This window comes from Rousettus aegyptiacus, unplaced genomic scaffold, assembly GCF_014176215.1.
Source record: "Rousettus aegyptiacus isolate mRouAeg1 unplaced genomic scaffold, mRouAeg1.p scaffold_m13_p_1, whole genome shotgun sequence".
NCBI classification, from domain to species: Eukaryota; Metazoa; Chordata; class Mammalia; order Chiroptera; family Pteropodidae; genus Rousettus; species Rousettus aegyptiacus.
The window spans coordinates 128,276,390-128,295,678 of record NW_023416284.1 but is presented as its reverse complement, the minus strand read 5'-3'; the positions used below and the strand labels follow the sequence as shown (position 1 = coordinate 128,295,678).

At 35.2% G+C, this 19,289-nt stretch overlaps 1 protein-coding gene across 4 annotated transcripts in view; it reads left to right on the top strand.

The window, feature by feature from the left end:
• Positions 1-11,759: 11,759 nt before the first annotated feature.
• SNX14 (sorting nexin 14) overlaps positions 11,760-19,289 on the top strand; it is a 58,922-nt gene continuing 51,392 nt past the window's right edge. For 2 of the 4 annotated variants that reach the window (XM_036219902.1, XM_036219896.1), the window contains exon 1: positions 11,798-12,074. In XM_036219902.1, coding sequence (XP_036075795.1) covers positions 11,875-12,074 — 200 coding nt within the window. In that variant the 5' untranslated portion in view covers positions 11,798-11,874. Of the gene's footprint in view, positions 12,075-19,289 lie in introns of all 4 variants that reach the window. The other 2 variants (XM_016158090.2, XM_036219899.1) reach the window with 2 other exon arrangements.

Here is a 19,289-nt window from a genome sequence, read left to right as displayed (position 1 = left end):
GTTCTTAAGTTTACGGAAATTGAATATTGTGTAACAATTTTGTATTTGAACTTCAGAGTCCCAATTTTTTCATATAGGAATTATAAAATGCCAGTATTACATCATTTGAACACAAAGTTACTAAGACTAGGTGCCTCTATTTTGTTAGGAGTAAAGAAACATTTCATTTAAGAGTATCTTTAGTATGTTGACATTCATGTTGCTTCACTTGGAAGCATCAGGAATTAGGCCTCTAATAGCTTCAATGTGAACAACTAGAAAAGCATATATATTAATTGTATTTCTCACTATAACACTTGGAATGAGCTTGGAGGAAAATCAGAAATAACAATATGTCAAAGGTCATCTATCAAAATTGACGGGATACACTTCAGTTTTCTGCAGCCACACGTAATACACCAGTTTTGGCAAAATTTAATATCCCTTTTTCCTTGAAATACATGAATTTGCAGAAATTGAATTTTAGGAGTCCTTCAACACTGACAGGTGTAGTTCCCTGTAGGCACTCCATCTTCACATTCATTTGTAAATGAAATTAAAACATGATGAAAAAGCTTTTTCTAAATCTGAGTTGCTCTTTTGGTTTTCTGAAGGTGCATTTAGCATTTAGGACAGCATCAGCAAAATTAGGGGCCCAGCAGCAGATTCTGTAGGTTTTTTTGGGGGGCTTATCCCTGGTTAGTGTTTGTCTTTTGATCAGTCTATTTAAATACTGCTACTCGTTCTTTAAAGTTATTTGATTTCTCGGTTTATAATGGAAGCTCCTCAGGGCAGGGAAATAAGTAGTACTAGGCTGACATTTAAAAATATTCCAAATATATTTCAGGTTGGTGAAAATTTAGTTCATCTGGTGAATTAGGCTGAATTGTGGCATTTTAACTAGAAATAGGAATCAAAAATTTTGAACTAAATTTATATGGAAAGCTTAAAAATTAGGAGCATGAAATAGTTATGTTTTAAGTTAATCTGAAAATCCCCATTTAAACTGTCCATCTGACATTTAAAAAAAATTGTTTTGACGTTAAGGGAACAGTTTGTCTTGAGATCTCTAAACTGCTTTGTTTTTTGTATCTACTAATTATAATTATTAAAACAACCCAGCCCAGCAGTTTTCCTTCATGCTGATGTTCAGCTTAATTTCAAGCTGCTGAACGTAACAGTACTGACCTATAAACCCTGTTTATACTCATTTCTGTATGAGAAAGGGGTACTTCAAGATTAATTCTTGTTTTGCTGATGAAGAATCTAGGTTTTGAGTGCATAAAGTTTGTGTAAAGTTTTTTTAGAGCGCATTGGTGAGGATAAGTAATGAAAGCTAGATAATTACAAAGGCAACAGCTATTACTAAGAGTAATCCATACTGTATTCTTAAGTAACTTAGAGCAATGGTAGTATGCATATGAATAGACTATGTACCTTCCAGTTGGTAGGTGGTTGAAGTTAAATCACTTGGAAAGGGAAGCTCTGAATTTAAGCCATTTGGTTCACTATAATATGTATACCTCCTAGTCTGAATAGTGATGGGAAAAGGTTATTTTTTATATGCTTAGTTGATGTTTTTAACTAGATAGTACTTTAAAGAAATCTTGACCTGGAAAACAAGATATGAAAAAGCATTCAAATAGTACAGGATATGAATTTCTACTCTTTACACCCTAGTCAATTCACAGAGATGATGACTAATTTTTAAAGTGGTTACCTCTTAAATTTCTTTTAATTACTAAATTGAAGCAGTGTTTCTCTACCCTTTGTGAGGAATGTAGTTTATACTAATCTGTTCTTTTAAATTCAATTTTTACTTAATTTACACTTAAGCCTTTACTTAAATCAATTTTAATATTTTTCGTGTCTCACTATATAAGATGAGGAAGCAGCACACTTCATCTCCCAATTTCTGTTAGCTCCATCTTTTTTGTTGTCAGGTTTATGACACTCTTGATTATATTTTGTCTTTAGATTGAAGATAGCCAAAATGTAGCATTTATAATGAGTACTTAGATTCACAGATAATCCTAATTTGACCAATCCTGTGGCCTTTGAAAGGTAGAGATAATTTTTTTTTTTAATGTTCCTTCATTTGCTTAGATTCATGCTGTTGCTAAAATGTGAACCCTAACTTTGATCTTTTTGCGTTTCTAATTACCTTTTTACTGAGCTCTTCTGGTTATTTAATCATATTTAATGCTCTGTGTACTCCTGTCATCCTAGAATTCTTTTTTTTCTCATTCCATTCCATTTCTTAGGTTCCCATAGCTTCCTCTTAGATTCGCTGTGTACTTGCTGCTGCAGTATATTCTATGGTAATATTTTCAGAAAAGGGTACATGAACTGTTAACAGTCTTGCATATGGGAAAATAGTTTCATCTTCAGTCACATCAGAACTTGTGGAGGTATTGCTCCATTGTTTTGTAGTGTCCTGTGTTGCTTGAAACAGTCTGATTTGAATGTAGTTTTTCCTTTGTGAGTAATCTTTTTTCTTAGGTGTTCAGAGTTTTTTGTTAGTTGGTTTTCCAAAGTTGCGTGAGGCTGCGTAGGTCTTTATTTATTTTGCTTTTTAACGTGAAGTCTTAACAGGTGTTTCTTCATTGCTGAGAATTTTACTTTTCACTTTTTTCTGCTCTCTATGGAGCTTGGATTGGAAGAATTGGACTGGATTCTTTTATGTTTAAACTTTGCCCCTTATCCATCACTAGCTTTTTATACTTTATAGAAAATGTCACCTTTTTCTTCCTTCCAGGGCATATACTGACTTTAAATTTCAGCAGTAGAGCAGTCTGTTGTTTTTTATATATGGACTGTCTTGCTCTTTTATTCTGGAGATGTTTTGAGGTTACCAGTTTCTTATAGGATGTATTGATATATTCGCTTTGGTTATTTAGTCGCGTTTTTCTGATTTTTCTCAAGTGTTTGGTGACTATATTTGTGAATGGAGATTGATAAAAGTAGTCTGGTGTTACTGGGCCTGTTCACCAGGATGGCTAAGTTCTTTTGTGCGTGTGAGAACAGGACAGGCGTTAGTTTAGCTTTTTAGGGGGAACAGACAGGCAAGCAGGGTACCTCTTCCAATACCAGAAAGAAAAAAGCCCAACTGCAGGAGCACCGATCCCCCCCAAGCAGATCGTTTCATTCGAAGAGGGGTGGAACCCTGAAAATAGTTTTACAACCCTCAGTCACCTCAGTTTCTTCCTGTTCTTGAAAACCAGAGGTCTTGCGCTTTGCTTCTCACTCATCCCTCCCATGAAAAATGGCTCCTGTTCCTTGCTAGCTGTAGCCATGAGTGCAAAATTAATATGAGCCTCAGTTTCTCTTTTGTATCTAAATTGTGCAAGTAGTATAAACACTGCTAGTTTTTAAATAGAGCTGGGTAGTAAAATACAATATAGTGTGCATTATCTTGAATTTATTGGAAGAAACCACCTCGATCTGTATTATCACTTTCATGTCATGGCTCATTTAAAATAGTCTAGGGAAAGTTGAAGAACTCTTACTTGAAAAGAGAACAGCACCTAGCATGCTGATGGGTATATAGAAGACATTTTGTGAGTAAGGATGCAAATTTAGTTTAGATATTTAATGCAAACGTACTTCACTTGCAAAACTTACTTTAAAAGGCCTTTTTAGGAATGCTATGATAGATTTCGTTTTAGCATACAGTTTCCGAACATTTCTTTTTAATGTTCCCCCCAGCTCTCAGCATTTTGTTTTTTTCCATTTACATTTAGTACAGTTACCTTCTTGTATACTATTTTACCAGGCAATGAGACTACATTCCTTATTTGGCAGGGATCTCAGATCTGCTTCCTCCAGATTTGAGTTCTGGGATTTGATGAGAATACACGTTAATTGTGGAGTATATTATTTTATACTTTTGTCATATGCTCCTTTGCTGATTAGAGAGTCTAAATCCTTAAAAAAATTTTCCACATACATTTGACATTTCAAACATCCAAGATTATTTTGGCTATTAAGGACTTACTCAGGTATCAAAATAGAATTTTTAGTTAGGGTTTATGATATTAAAATTAATTAGCTTATATCAAGAGAGGAGCTGACTTTCAAGGTTTTTGGTACCAAAAATCTTGGGTTATTTTTCAGTAGCATCTGGACACACACACTCGGAAACTGAAGAGGAAAGTTAAGCTTATTAACTAGTATACCTAGACCCATTCAATTAAAATTGGTGGACATAGAAGGCATACTGATAGGGCTTTCCCTTTCTAATAAGGCTGATATATAATGTAGCATGTGTGTGTGTGTGTGTGTGTGTGTACATTCACTTCATATAAACAAGCGTAAGTTGCTAAAACAATGCATTAATACAGCCACAATTTCAAAGACTTAGATACTTTTTATTTCTCCAATAGATAAATATTTTTCTTATTTAGGCATTTAATGAAAGAAACTATACAAGCAGAAATTTAACCTCTTTGGTCCTGTAAAAAGAGAATGTTAAATTCTGATATTTTTCCCCCCAGCTCTCAACATTCTCTGACATACACCCTGTGTTTTTGGTAAAATTCTGTCTAGAGGATTATTTTCTTCATACTTTTATTGTGAAGGCTTAGTTTTACAAAATACAGAAAGTTACATTAAAAGACTTCATTCACCCATAATACCTTACATGTATGACTATTTCCTGGTCTATTATTTTTGTGATAGTTACTTTTTGAGCGAGAGCAGGACAAATATTCCTCTTACAGTTATGGAAATAGACATCTGTATATTCTGAGGAAGGAAATTGTATCAAGCATTCTAGTTATTCTCAAATTCCCTAAACTACTGTGTTAATATTTCACTTTGACTCATCTGTTATGAGTCAACCTGCATAACAGATGCCAACTAATACATGAGCAACATGGATTGTAGTTACTACTGTTGTAACTACTTTTTTTAATTTTTAGAATTAGTGTTCTTTTATTTCTAGTCTCAAGTTCTGAAATTCTAGGCAAAACTCATTTGGTAGAACGCTAATATACTAATGAACCTGATCAGGAAATAAAAGGCTAAATAAACTGCTACACCAACCTCTCGGATTTGCTTTATTGCTAATCAATTATTTTCTAAAAATTATAGGGCCAGTTAATAATCCAAAATAGCACTAACTGTTCTAGAAGAACCCACAATATCTTCCCCCACTCTCATACTGTTTTTAGGTTGAAACGCCACGTACGTGTTTCATTAGGATAAATAATTTTATTGCACCTTTTCCTAGACAGCTTGTTGGTTTTGGAAACATGTCCGTTTTAAGTTGATTTCCCTCTCCCTCCCCTCTTTTCAAGAGCTGTTCACAGGATAGTAGTAACATTAATTAAAAGATAGAAGTTTACTTAAGACATTTGTTACACTGAATCACTTGGAAACTTTCCTTGGCACTTTGCTGGTTCTCTAACCTGACTACCCTGTTCTTATCTGTCTTTGTTTCCCCCCTTTTCCTCTATACTTGTCTCTGATCTCACCCACACTCACAGCTTCTTATCACATCTATGTGGACCACTGTTTAATGTCAGGGCTTGAGCTCTATTCTGTGCAGGTCTATTTCAGCTGTTTGCTGTTTTAAGAGCGCTCTGTTCTGGCAATGATTATATCCTGTTAATTTATCACAGCCCGCTAGCTACATTTGATCATTTACTAAATAGGCTTGAAAACGTCTTCTCTATCCAAGTCCTCCCCTACCCTTTAGGAAGTTCAGGTCTAGATGAATTTCATATTTATACGTCTCTTAAATGGTTCCTAACCAGATTTATAAGTGGCACATTCAATTAGAATGGCTCTCCATATCTATCTATAGAGTCTACAACAGTGTCCCAATAGAAACAAAATGCAAGCGACATATGTAATTTAAAATTACATATTGTAATTTAATATGTAATTTAAATTACATATTGTAATAAATTACATATTGTAATTTAAAATTACAAATCCTTATAGCCTTACTTTCCATTGATAATGTCTATAAACAAACTGCTTGCCTTGTCTGTCTTTGGCATGCTTCACATGTCTGGTGTCTTAGAGTTTGACCCCATCCCAAGCCAACTCCGCAAACAAAAATCCTCTTCAGTCAAAGTGTTATAGTCTTGCTATAGGTGCATTAAAACGATCAACAAAAGTATCCCTGAGGAACACATACAATTAGGAGAACATCAGGATAAAAGTCCTGACTGGCTTTCTGGGGTGTAATTAAGACCATTAGCTGATTTTTTCTTCTTTATTCCTTGTGCTTTAGATTTATAACAGCTATGTACATATGTTAAAAACCACAAATCAACTGCTTAAGATAACTTTTGGAGCAAAACCATGGTTTTAAAACGTGACAACATTTAAAAATCTGTTATTTTTATGCTTTGTAACTGCAAGAAGAATCCAGAACGAATTATATTCATGATGCTACCCTTCAAATTAATTTTGTTAATGGTGTATGTGATAATTACAATTTCCCGTCCTACACTGTGATCGGTAACAGTTTCATATGCTGTTTTACATAGTAGAAAGCTATGAAATTGGTAGAGGCTGAATTAAACCAATTTAGGAGTAATACATGATATGTTACCAACATTTGAAAACTCAATACATGAAAAGGACTATTTAGATAGGGATATTTGTTGGTTTCTTAACTCTGAAGTCCTACAAAATTTGCTCCAATCCTGCCATCAATGTTTCCATGAGCATTCTTGGAGAAGCCTCAAGAAATAAAGAACAAACTGAGTTGACCTTTTTAATTAAACGGATTTTTTTTTTTTTTAACTGAGAATAGAAGTGACAGAACTGCTCTGAACAGCTGGGATAGAATTCTTAATTGAATAAAGATCTTGAACTGTTCACAGAATTGAAGAGTGTAGGCTATATGGCTTTTTGATAATGCTCAAAATTCCAACAATTTCAATATGTAGGGGAAATTTTCCAATAAAATATTTTTTTAATAAAAATTTCCAAAGTTTTCTTATTCAAGATTTCTACTTGGATATACTGTACTGAGTTTATTATAGCTGGAATCAGCTTACCAAAATAGGAAGTTTCTCTTCAGTGAACATAAAAATTGAGGTTGGTTATTTGGAAGCAACCTTATTAGAATTGGAATTGAAGTACCAATATTAGTGATTTTTACAATTCTGAACCAAGCCTAGTTGCATGGTGGTTTATATGTACCATGTCCAAGTGCTTTTGCTTTTACACTTGAGAACAGGAGTCCCCAACCTCCAGGGGGGCGGGGCGGACCGGTGCCAGTCCGTGGCCTGTTAGGAACTGGGCTGCACAGCAGGAGGTGAGCGGTGGGCAGGCAAGCAAAGCTTCATCTGTATTTGCAGCCACTCCCCAGCACTAGAATCACTGCCTCAGGCCCACCTCACATCAGGCATTAGATTCTCAGAGGAGCACTGGTCTCTATTGCAAAAATGTTGGGGACCACTGCTTTAGAACATGCCACTACCAGGAGTTAAGGGGAGGGACTGCAAAGCCTTTTCAAAAATATTTTCAGAAGTTACTAAAGTTAGGTGAAAGCCATATTTAAACACCTGAATATAGTTAGCATTTTTCTTTTTATAAAAGAAAGCCATTGCCCCTATAGTTGGAAGAAATAAGGAGGAAAGTTTTACATAAAAGGTAACTTAAAAGTAGATAAGAAAACATTGGCCGTTTTACACAAGATAATGGCGGTGTTAGATTATAAGTGCCTTTTCCAATCTTTAATATTTATCAATGGGCAGGAGACTATATTTTCAGTTTCTACTCAGTTACTAAATAATTTATATTTTCTGGTTATGACCAACTATTTCTATGAAAGTGAGGTTTGAAAGAATCTTTATTCCATCATATCTTTGAAATGACAAACAAAAGCTTAAGTTTTTGATGCTGAGACCAGCCAGAATTTTATGGTCAAAACAGCTTTTATTCAGAGAGTTTTCAAGTCACTGGTTGTACAAAATTGTAGTTCTTCATATCTTCTCATTTGAGGTTTTACTTCATTGCCATAAGAGGGGGAATTAAATATGAAAGCAATAGATGCATTTTGAACATCTCAAACTCCCATTCATAAAAATCCTTTAAGGATCTTTCTTGAATTACATATTTTCCATTGTAATAAATTCCTTTCTTGAAAATCAAAGAAAGGAACATTTCTTGAAGTAAAGAAAGTAGTTCAATGGTTCCTCTAACAGGTGGTATTTTCCAGAGGTAGATACATAGTGATAGGTTGTGGGAAGAGGGTGCTATGAAACAAGATTAAGACTAAAGATAACATGAATGTCACAAAAGATAAAAATGAACCTTGATGTTTTGAGACATAGGGGAGAAAAACAAGTTAGGAAATGCCAATCCTGTGATAGGAGAGTATGCTCTAAAATTATAGAAGGCATCTATGAGGTGGAGGGGCAAAAAATGGCTCCTAGGGTAGTGTGTATTCACTTATTTTCTTCCTGACACTCCCATGCCTTACACATAATGGTTCTCAACAGTTAAAATGGGTATATATCAGGATCATCAGAATTAAGTAGGCCTAATTACTGGTACTCAGGTATCAACCATCCTTTCATATTCCTCTACCAGTATAAAAAGCAATTTGTCCAATTTGCTGGTTGTGTGTGTGGGGGGGCAATCAGGTTTAATTAGGTAAATGCATTTTAAACTTAACAATGCCTAGTGTTATATAACTTCTGAAAATTAAGTGAAAACAGATAAATACTAGTTTTCACTTAAAATAGTCTTCCCAGAGTTTTAGCAGTTGGAAATTTCTTTTGCTATCACCTGTGATTTAAAAAAATTCTGTTGTAGTTCTTATAATATGCACTGTTATACATTATTTTTTATGTGACACGTCTCCTGCACTACGTTGTAAGCCTTTGGAGGTCATAATAATGCATCTAAATCACTGTATCTGCCACTACATGTAGTACAGTGCCTTACACTTATTTGCTAAATCAATAAATAGTCATTAAAATAATGGAGGTATTATTGGATTGTAGTTTGTTAGTCTTTTAGATGAATGCATTATCAAAGTTTTACTTTTTATAGTTTGAAAATGTACTAATACAACTGTGGCATTTGTCAAAAATTTCCATATTTAATTTTACTGGCTCTCCACAGTGAACATTAGTCTAAACCAACACTGTCTAGTAGAAATATAGTGCAAGCCACATATGTAATTAAAATTTTTCTAGTGTTACATTACAGAAGATGCATGAAGTTAATGTTTTTTTAATCCATTATTTCTAAAATATTTAACATTTAATCAAGTTTTGAAAATTGAGTTTATATTCTTGTTTTCATGCTAAGTCTTCAAAATCTGGTATGTATTTTATACTTACAGCACATGTTTATTTAAACTAGCCACATTTCAATAGCCAGATAATGGCTAGTGGCTACTGTATTGGACAGTGCAGGTCCAGAACTTCAGAGCAGGTGATAAAGCTTTTTAGACCTTAGTTTCCTAACTCTGATTTCATGTCATTGTCATTTTAGGTTATAATTCAAATAGTTAATTGGTTTGGCTTGTTTCGTCATATTCATAAATCCATAAAATAAAAAGCCTTTTTGTATTGAACATTGTACAATAGGCACTTTCCATCCAATATAACTTCTGAAACTTAGGAAGATATTACTGTTTTAGAGTTGAGGACACAGGGGTTGAGGTAGAACAAGTAACCCTTGCTTAAGAAATATTGCTAGTAGAAAGTGGAGCTGGTTTCAGAACCAAGATTGATTGAGATTATCCCATATCCCTACTAGAAGTTCAAAACTTAATAAAAGGTTCGAAAAAAATTTTCAGGATCTGTGTTAAAGTGGATACCAGAACCATAAGAGAAAACATTTTAATGAAATAAAAATTTTATCTCACTAAATGATGTCTATATTAATAGGAAACTTTTTCTTTAGGTGTGGAATTTAAAGAGTTTAAGGGAGAAGTTTATTTTTATTTTCTCTTTTTTTGAGTGTAAGAGTGATGTGAAAACTTAAAATTGCCTATTGTCTGGAAAATCATATGGGAAAGAGGTCATAGTTGGATATTGTAAAGATGTAATATGAAGAGAACAGAAAACGATCTTTAAAATGTTCTGGTTCTCAGAATAGGCCTTTAAGGAGCAAATGAACAGAAAAAAGACGCAATATAACTTCATGGACAAATTTAATATATTAACTTACCCAATTATAAAGTAGTGAAGTCTGTAGTAGGCACTTGATATATGTAGATTAATTAATTCAACACACCTCTTTTATTTGTACTTCAGTATAGCCCTAGAATGTTCATATCAACGAGGGGTTATAGATAATTCGGACTAAAAAAAAAAAAAAGGCTGCAAAAGGCTTAAATTAATGTTTAATTAAATTTGTACCTCAAAACATTAAAAGACACTAAACTTCCCAATGATGTTATGCGGTAGTCTTTTAATAGTTTAATCAGAAGTGGTACAGCATGAGTATATTTGTGATGTTAATTTAAACAATACCTAATGACGAGGATCAGTGAAATGGATGCTTTTATACACCACTGTGGCATTGGTGAACCATTCTAGGAAGAAATTTGACAGTACGTACCATGATCTTAATTGTATTGATGTTGATGCTAAAGAAGTTCTTAGAAATGTGTATGTATTTGTGATCAAGGGTGGTAATAATTACATTAATGAAATTAATTGCATTAATAGAATAATTAAAGGTACATTCTGACGGAAAATAATGCATCATTAAAGATGATCTATGTATTCGGAATAACATGGGAGATATTAATGAAACTACACATACACCATTTAAAAAAAAATCATTTCCGAGGAACATGTCTCCGCACTTCGGAGGGTAAGATGGAGGAGAAATGACAGCAAGAGCGCACCAGGTTTGGGGTTAGGACGGCTTCAAATCTCGGTCTCACTAGATGTATGATTCTGAGCAAGTTACTCTCTGCCTCAGTAATACAGCTGTAAAATGGGAGAAACCAGAGTACCTACACGATGAGGTGAATGTATGAAAGTTAATTGAAAGTGCTTAGCGCGCCGCCCAAATTTTACTGATTACGATAATGTCCTTGGCATCTCTCAGAATAGCGGAGAATACAGAAATTAAAATTTAGGGATGTGATTAGTAAAGTGAAAGCCCCCACGAGACTACAGAGAGTTTTAATCTAATCTGTCAATCCGCCTCATCCAAATACTTGGACTTTGGTTAGGCCCGCGGGGCCGTCAAGAACTGAGATCTACCTCAGCAAGAGCACGCAAAAGATGCTCCCTAGCAGGAGCTGCGGCCCGGTGGCTTTGACTCTTCCGTAATCCCGGGCTGTATTACAGGCGGCCCGTGCAAAACTAAGACTCAGAGACGTCCCTCCCTTACCCCCTTGGGCGTCACGCGAAGTTCGGACCTGTCTCCAGCCCCGCGCTGAGTCTACGGTGAAGAATAGGCCTGGGGAGTGGCGGGGGAAGGAAGCACACGCTCCATCCCTCCGCGGGTTCGAGACACATAGGCCACAGTCCTCAAGCGGCCCCGAGAGCTCGGGGTATCCCACAGGCAGGTACCGGCAACGGCGAGGCTGTAGTTTCTCTTGTGTTCGGGCACAAACCTCTCTCTCTCTCCTCCGCAATACAGGCCGTTACTGAGTGCTGCAGTTTTCCCCGGATTTCCGAAGAAGGTGGGTCGCTGGTGGAGCTGGATCCAGCGCGGAAGCCTGGCGCGCAGCTCTGGCTGGGAGGGAGGAGCGGCGGGACGCCAGGGGTGTTGCGCGGGGTGACGACCTCGGGGACGTCGTGCGACCGGCCCCTGGCCCACGGCCGCGCACGCGCGGCGGGGGCCTGGGGCGGGGCTTTGGGCGTCCGCACCCAGCGAACAGTCCGCCGGTGGGCGGCTGTGTGAGTCGGCCGGCGGGCCGGCGGGCCGGCGGGGCGGAGACGCGGGAAGTTAATGGCGGTCGCCTCGATCTCAGCCTCAGGTGGTAGCACAGCTTCGGACACGCCAGCTGAGATGGCGCCCTGGGTGCGGACGATGGGGGAGAAGCTGAAGCAGCGGCTGAGGCTAGACGTGGGACGCGAGATCTGCCGCCAGTACCCGCTGTTCTGCTTCCTGCTGCTCTGTCTGAGCGCCGCCTCCTTGTTCCTCAACAGGTAACGCCGCAGCGCTGAGTCAGCCGGGCGGCGGGCGGCCTCTTTCCGAAACCCGGGTTGCAAAACCCGTGTTGCTTCCCTTTGTGGATGCTTCCCTGGCTGCGAAGCTTGGGGACTTGGAGCCGCCTACGAGGCCTCTGCGGACAGCGGCCTCGGGGAGCTGGACGGAGCGTCGGAGTCCGGAAGTGCGGGTGGGGGCGGGGGTCGGATTCAAGTGCCGCCTTTCCTCGGGCCGCATCACATCTCCCTAAGCCAGCCGGCAGCGATTCTTACCTTTTCACCCACTTCTTAAAACCTGGCGCTCCATCATCATTGTTTTTCAAACGAGTGAAATCTCTGCGTTGGACCAATTTGAGACCGTTCAGGGCGGTCTAGTCAGCTGACGGGGGAGGAGGGTTCAAAGTCCTTTCGCAGCCGCGGTTTTAGGCAGACTCTCCTGGCTCTCACACCGCACATACACACGGGCACACACAACACACAGCCTTACAGCTGAAGCTGTCCTGCATGCAGTGTTTATGGTTAAACGGATGACCAGAAAGATTTGTTGAACCGAAGTCAGAAAGCAAATTAGTGCCCGTCTGAACATCTCTGTAATCTTAAAGGGAAGACCGAAAGTTAAAATTGGTAAATTCAGTTGATATTTTGAAATCGGAAGGTTCTGCCCCTGAGCTAAACTTGTAGATTTCCTTCATTTTGTTGTTTCTATAAATGGTAGCATTGAAATAGGCAGTAAAGGAGAATTTTTCCTTTAAAATTATTTCCAGATTTTCTTTTGGTGGAATTGTCTGAGCCAGTTGTCGGCAACAGCATCGGCATGATGTTTTTTCTGATGTGAACATGTAAGCATCCTTACTCTCTGTTGAGGTAGTTGATCCCCAAGTATAGGGAAGGGAAGGCAGTCCGTAGCTATTTGGTAACTTAATTTTGCCCTAAGGTTAACCATTTTTTGTGATTGTTGAATTTGGGTTTCTTCCCTAGCCACTTTGCTTTCTCATTAGTTTATTGTGGGTTTATATAATGTTAAGCTTAAATAGCGATTGATATATTACTGGAAAATATGCTTTGATTGTGATGGTAAGATGTCTGTAGGGGTACGGAAGTGTGGAGTCCTTAAACAGAGTGTAAACTAATTATTAAGCAATTATTTGCTTTTTGTCATCCGGAAGGTATTCCAAGCTAGACTAACAGGTTTAGTGTGAAAGACATGCATACTTTATATCATTATTAAGTTTTTTTTTTTTCCCCAGGGATTTACCTATCTCCTTTGGTAGTTGGGTCATTTTAGGTCTCCAGGGTAGGAAAGACAACCATATAAGAACAGATTGAACTAGATTTCTGAGGTTGCCTACTTAAACATAGTGATTTATGTTGTTAAGAAGTGCAAGGATACTTTCTGATTTGTATGCCATATGATCCATATCCTGTATCCTTGTCTGTATTGTATTATACAAAGAAAGAAGGAAATAACTCTTGATAGTTATCTCTGAATTGTCGGGTTTCTGACCGAAATTGCTTTTGCATACATTTGTTGGTATTTTTTGTTTGTTACTGTTGTAATCAGCAAAAGTGGTTTTAACATTAGTCTTGACTAAAAGAATGGGTAGACGCTCTTTTTTTTTTTTTAGGAAAAAGTTTTTGGAAGGTGTAGAACAATGTATATAGTGTGTTTTCTGTGTATTGTGTGATTTTCTTTAAGTGTGGATTCACATGTATGTACAAACATGAATGCTTATGTATGTTTAGACTATCTTCGGAAGATTCTTATACAAGAAAACATGGTCCCTTCTGGGAATGGAAAAGTGCTAGGCACATCTATTTATAAATTTTAAAAAAGTATGTATATATAATATATAAAAAAACATTTGGGGCATAAAATGGAAATAGAAGAAATGGGAAGATATGCTCAATATGCACTTTCAATAATTGATTTCTACTCAGACACTTTACCAGTTAGTTTTTAGAAATAACTTTAAAAGAAATTTTCAGCTTAAAATCTCCACTAGTTAGTATGAAGATTTGAAGCTTTCCCTCTCTGTGGTTAAACTTATAATAATACTCTTTTTTGAAAAATTTCTCTTATAGTTTTGAAACTTTAACTCTTTCAAGGTATTATTTAGCATATGCATATGCATTTTTTAAAAATACGAATTAAGATTATGAATCTTAGCTGTGGAAAGATAAATGGATATAAGCTTTGGGCCATTGTAAGTGATTTATGTATAGAGTAGAGTAACATACTTCATATATTTCAAATTATTTATAATTTCACCTTTACAGTATTGCTAAGACAAATTAGGAGCATAGTTACAGTTATATAGATTTATTTGCCAATCAGTGTTGAGTATTTGAATGTTAGAATAAGGAATATTTTAAGTTAATCCCAATATTATTGGTAATAGTAATAATAGTTAAACACTTTGTAAGTGCTTCGTTTGGCCCCAGCACTGTGTTAAGAGTTTTCATTTATAACTGAGGCAATTTATTGTTGTGATTGAAAATTTTGAATCTGAAGCTTAACGATAAGAATTCAATTCTGACTCCTTCGTTTACCAGTTATGCCACTTTGGATAACTGATCTGACTTTTATCTGTCACAGTTATCTCATCTGTAAAATGGGGATAATACTAGTACCTACATTAAATGGTTATTTGATGATTAAGTGGGTTAATATGTATAAAGTGCTTAGAATGTTGCTCAATAATATAGAATGTGCTCTCATTAAATATTAATTATTTTTGTCATTTATACTCACAACACTGTAAGATAAATACTATTATTAGCTTCAGGTTTTTTTTTTTTGAGATACAACTTAGATTAAAGTGCATAACACCTAATTGATTAGTTCTGTGAATTTTTAAATGTGGCTCCCCACGTAACCACCCAGAATAAGATATAAAATATTTCTAGCACCCCAGTAGGCTCCCTTGTTAACAACTTTTCTCAGTCATCATATATCAGTTTTGCTTGTTTTTGAATTTTGTGTAAATGGAATCATATGTTCTTTTTGTATCTGGTTTTTTTCTATCAACTCTTCTTTTGAGATTTATCCATATTGTTACTTATATCAGTAGTTTTTCCCCTTTTGTTATTGCGTAGTATTCCATTGGGAATATGCCACACATTGTTTTTCTATCCTACTCGTTAAAGAGCAGTCTAGTCGTTTACACTTTTTGATTGCTATAAATAATGCTGCTGTGAATGTTCTTATATATTTTTTATATATATTTCTTTTGATGGACATATGTACTTATTTCTTTTGAGTATATGCTCATGAATAGAAATGCTTAGTTACAGTGTATGCATTTGTTTGACTTGAGTAGATACTGCCAGTTTTCCAGAGTGGTTATAATTTACACTCCTTTCAAAAATGTATGACAGTTCTGTTTGATATTGTTTGTAGGTTTAATTTAGCCATTTTAGTGAGTGTATAGTGGTAGCTCATTGTAGTTTTAATTCGTAATTCCTTGAAGGTTATTAGCTCCATTTTACAAATGAGCAAACTGAAGTTTAAGTTGTTAAATAACTTACTCAGGCTCATCGATGCTAAGTAGCAGAATGGGGTTCTAATGTAGGTCATTCTGATTCAGAAGCTCAGGTTTTCAGAAAAATTACATTAAAAAGACATTAAGAATAATACCAATTATTAATAATTTTCTACATAACATTAATTTATATAAACTAAAGAATTCAGGAAATACAAATATAAATAAGATGTTAAAAATCATTCATAAATTTGCTATTCAGAGATGACTACTGTTGTTAACATTCTAATCACTTTCACCTGCAATTTATAATTTTATTATATAAATTGAGATTATTCTGTGAATATATATGGTACTTGTTTTTTAATGTGTTTTGTGTTTTGTTATTATTTATTATTTTTTAAATTACCACAACTGGCTTACATACACTTAACTTAGTATGTGATGGATTTTTAGCACTTTTATGGACTTATTTAGTCATCATAACAACCCTGTGAGTTAGGAATTATTGTTGCCCCTTTTTGTACAGGACCAAACAGGAGTCAGAGAGATTAAGTAATTTGCATTGTGTCATAGTCAGGATTTAAATCTAGACAATTAAGACACTAGAATGTTATATATTTTGTTCCCAAATTTCATGGTCTTTCACTCTATGTTCTATTTTTTTTTTTTTTGGTCCAATTTTAGACAACAACAGTACCAGATTTTTAAAAAACAGTAGTGTTATAGTTTTGTAGTATGTTTTTACATCTACTAGGACAAATTTTCCCTCTTGGCCCATCTTTTCTAGCAGTTCTTTTTGAACCTTTATTTTCACTATACATTTTAGAATGAATGATTTCTTAAAAGATTAAGTTGGACTTTTGATTGTGGTTTCTCTTTTGTTTATATATTGTCACATAACATATCATCCACAAATTTAGTGATTTAAGGCAACAGCAATATTAATTTGTTCACAAAACTGCAATTTGGCCAGAAGTTGATGGGTACAGCTAGTCTCTGTTCACTGTGCATCAGTTGGGCGCCCTATAATTAGGAGGCTAGAATAATCTGTTGGTTTGTTCATTCATAAGTGTGACAGTTGATACTGGTTGTTGGCTGTGATCATACCTGGGCTATAGGCAAGAATATATACGTATGGTCTTTGTAGGTGGCTTTTTTCCCAACATGGTGCTAGATTATAAAAGTGAACATCTTGAGAAAGCCTGGTGGAAGCCTTACCCTTTTTATGACCTAGCTTTGGAAGTTAGATTTCTGCCACATTCTCTTGGTTAGAAGTGAGTGATTAAGGCTAACCCCCATTCACTGGGAAGGAAATTAGGCCCCTGGTTTTAATGTGAAGAGTGTCATAAAATTAGCAATCATATTTAGTACTGCAGTTTTAATTAATTTGTAAATCTGGGTAGGATTGTTATCTTTACTATACTTAATGGTTTCATCCATGTACAGAAATATCTCTCCAAACATTCATTGCTGCTCTTATGTCGTTTGAATATTTTTTAATTTAAAAAAACTTTGTTTTGAAAAATTTCAATATACACAAAATATAATGAAACCTGTAAGTACCTATCACCCAGCTTCAGAAATGACGAGATCTAAGTCAAATATTCCCACCCCAATTATTTTGAAGCAAATCCCACATGACACATATTTTATCTATAAACGTTAAACATTTCATTATGCATCTCTAATAAGTTCTTTTTTTTTACATAACCACAATACTATTTCATATTTAAAAACAACTAATTTCTTAACATCATTAAATATCCATTCAATGTTCAGATTTACCTGAATTTGTTAGAACTTCCCCTCAACACTTTATGATGAAAATTTTTAAACATATAGCAATGTTGAAATTTATATTAGATAACCAATTATTTACTGCCTAGATTTTACCATTAATGTTTTGCTTTATTTACACGTTTTATTATGTGTCTGTCTATCCACTACTTTGTCTATAACGTATCTTATTTATGAACAGCTTTTTTAGTTAGTCAAATTAAGATATAAATATGATTTTTTAATCTCAAAGTTGCCTCTCCTCTCCACCCACTACTTTTTTTTTTTTTTTTTTAACTTTGCAATTTATTTTTTGAAGAAACTGGGCCTTTTGTTCTGTAGAGTTTTCCACAGTCTGGCTTGCCTGATTGAATCCCTGTAGTGTTTTTGGACATGTTCCCTCTGGGTTCCCTGAAACTAGTAGTTAGGTCAAAAGGCTTCATTGTTTTAATTTTTTCTCTTTTAGTCCATCATGGCATAGATTTAAAGATGTTGAACCGTTAAAAAAATATGCCTTATGATGTATTATTTATTTTATGATATACTGATAGTTTTAGTTAATATTTTACTTAGTACTTCATATCTGTATTCATAAGTAAAGTAGACCTAATGATTTTCTTATATTGTCTTCATCTGATTTGGGTATTAAAATTGTATTAGTCCTTTTAAATTAGCAATCTTTTCTCATTTTTCTTTTCCAAAGCTCTCTGTATAAGATAGGGATTATCTGTTTTATGAAAGTGTGGTAAAACCATTTAGGAAAGGGGCCTTTTTTTTACAGGCAGGTCTCTTATTATGTTTTAATTTCTTTGATGATAATTGCTCTATTCAAGATATCTAGTTCTTCACTTAGTAATTTCTAGCATTTTTGTCTTTTTAAAAAAATTTGTCATATAGGTTATCCAATTTATGAACATGTAGCTGTTCATAATCTTATTCTTCATTTCAGTTATAGCTATTCTTATTTCTTTTTCATTCTGCATTTTGTGTATTTCTTTTTTATTCCTTTATCTCTCTTGCTAAATCTTTATATTTTTTTATTAACTTTTGATTTTGGAAATTTCTAAACATATATGGAAAAAAGAGTGCAAGAAACCTCCAAGCACCTATCACTCAGCTTCAACAATCATCAATATTTTGAATATTTTTTTAAAAATCTAACCTTCCTCCTTTTTCAGAAACACTTCTACACAAAACCAGAACCATATGAAATTATCACTTGGTTGATATCATCTAATAACCAGTCTATAATCAAATTTTTCTCATTATGTAAAAATTTGTAGTACATTTGTTATAATCAGGATCCATATTAGGTTCACTCACTATTAATTAGATTTCCTAAGCTTCTGTACATCTCATAATCTAGAACAAGAGTTGGCAAACTTTTTCTATAGTGTAAGATAATAAATATTTTAGACTTTGGGGCCTGTGTTGGGTCTGCTCCACATCCTTTTTTAAAAGAATGCTTTTAAATGTAAAAACATTTTTAAGCTTGAAGGCTGTACTAGAGCAGGTGGCATTTGGCTCACAAGCCATAGTTTGTCAACCCCAATCTAGAACATTCCTCTACCTGCTTCCCCCCGCCCCTTGTCATTGACTTGTTGAAGAAACCGTGTCATTTTTTCACATTATGGATTTTGCTGATGGTTTCTTTATTATGTCTTATTTTTATCCTCACCGTCATTTTTTTTTTTTTTTGTAGACGTAGTTAGATCTATCTATAGGCTAAGTTAGATTTAGATTTTTTTAAGGGGATACAAGAATGCTTCAGTGATGGCGTACGTATCCTATTATATCTCATCAGAGGATAACTCCACATAAGATGGAGTAGCCTCACTTTTCACGGATTCAGGTAGTGATAGCCGATGACCTTGCAAAGTAAGGTATCAACAAAATTTTCTAAAAACCAAAACTTTTTTTTTCATTTTACCACTCATTCTGTGAATCAGTTACC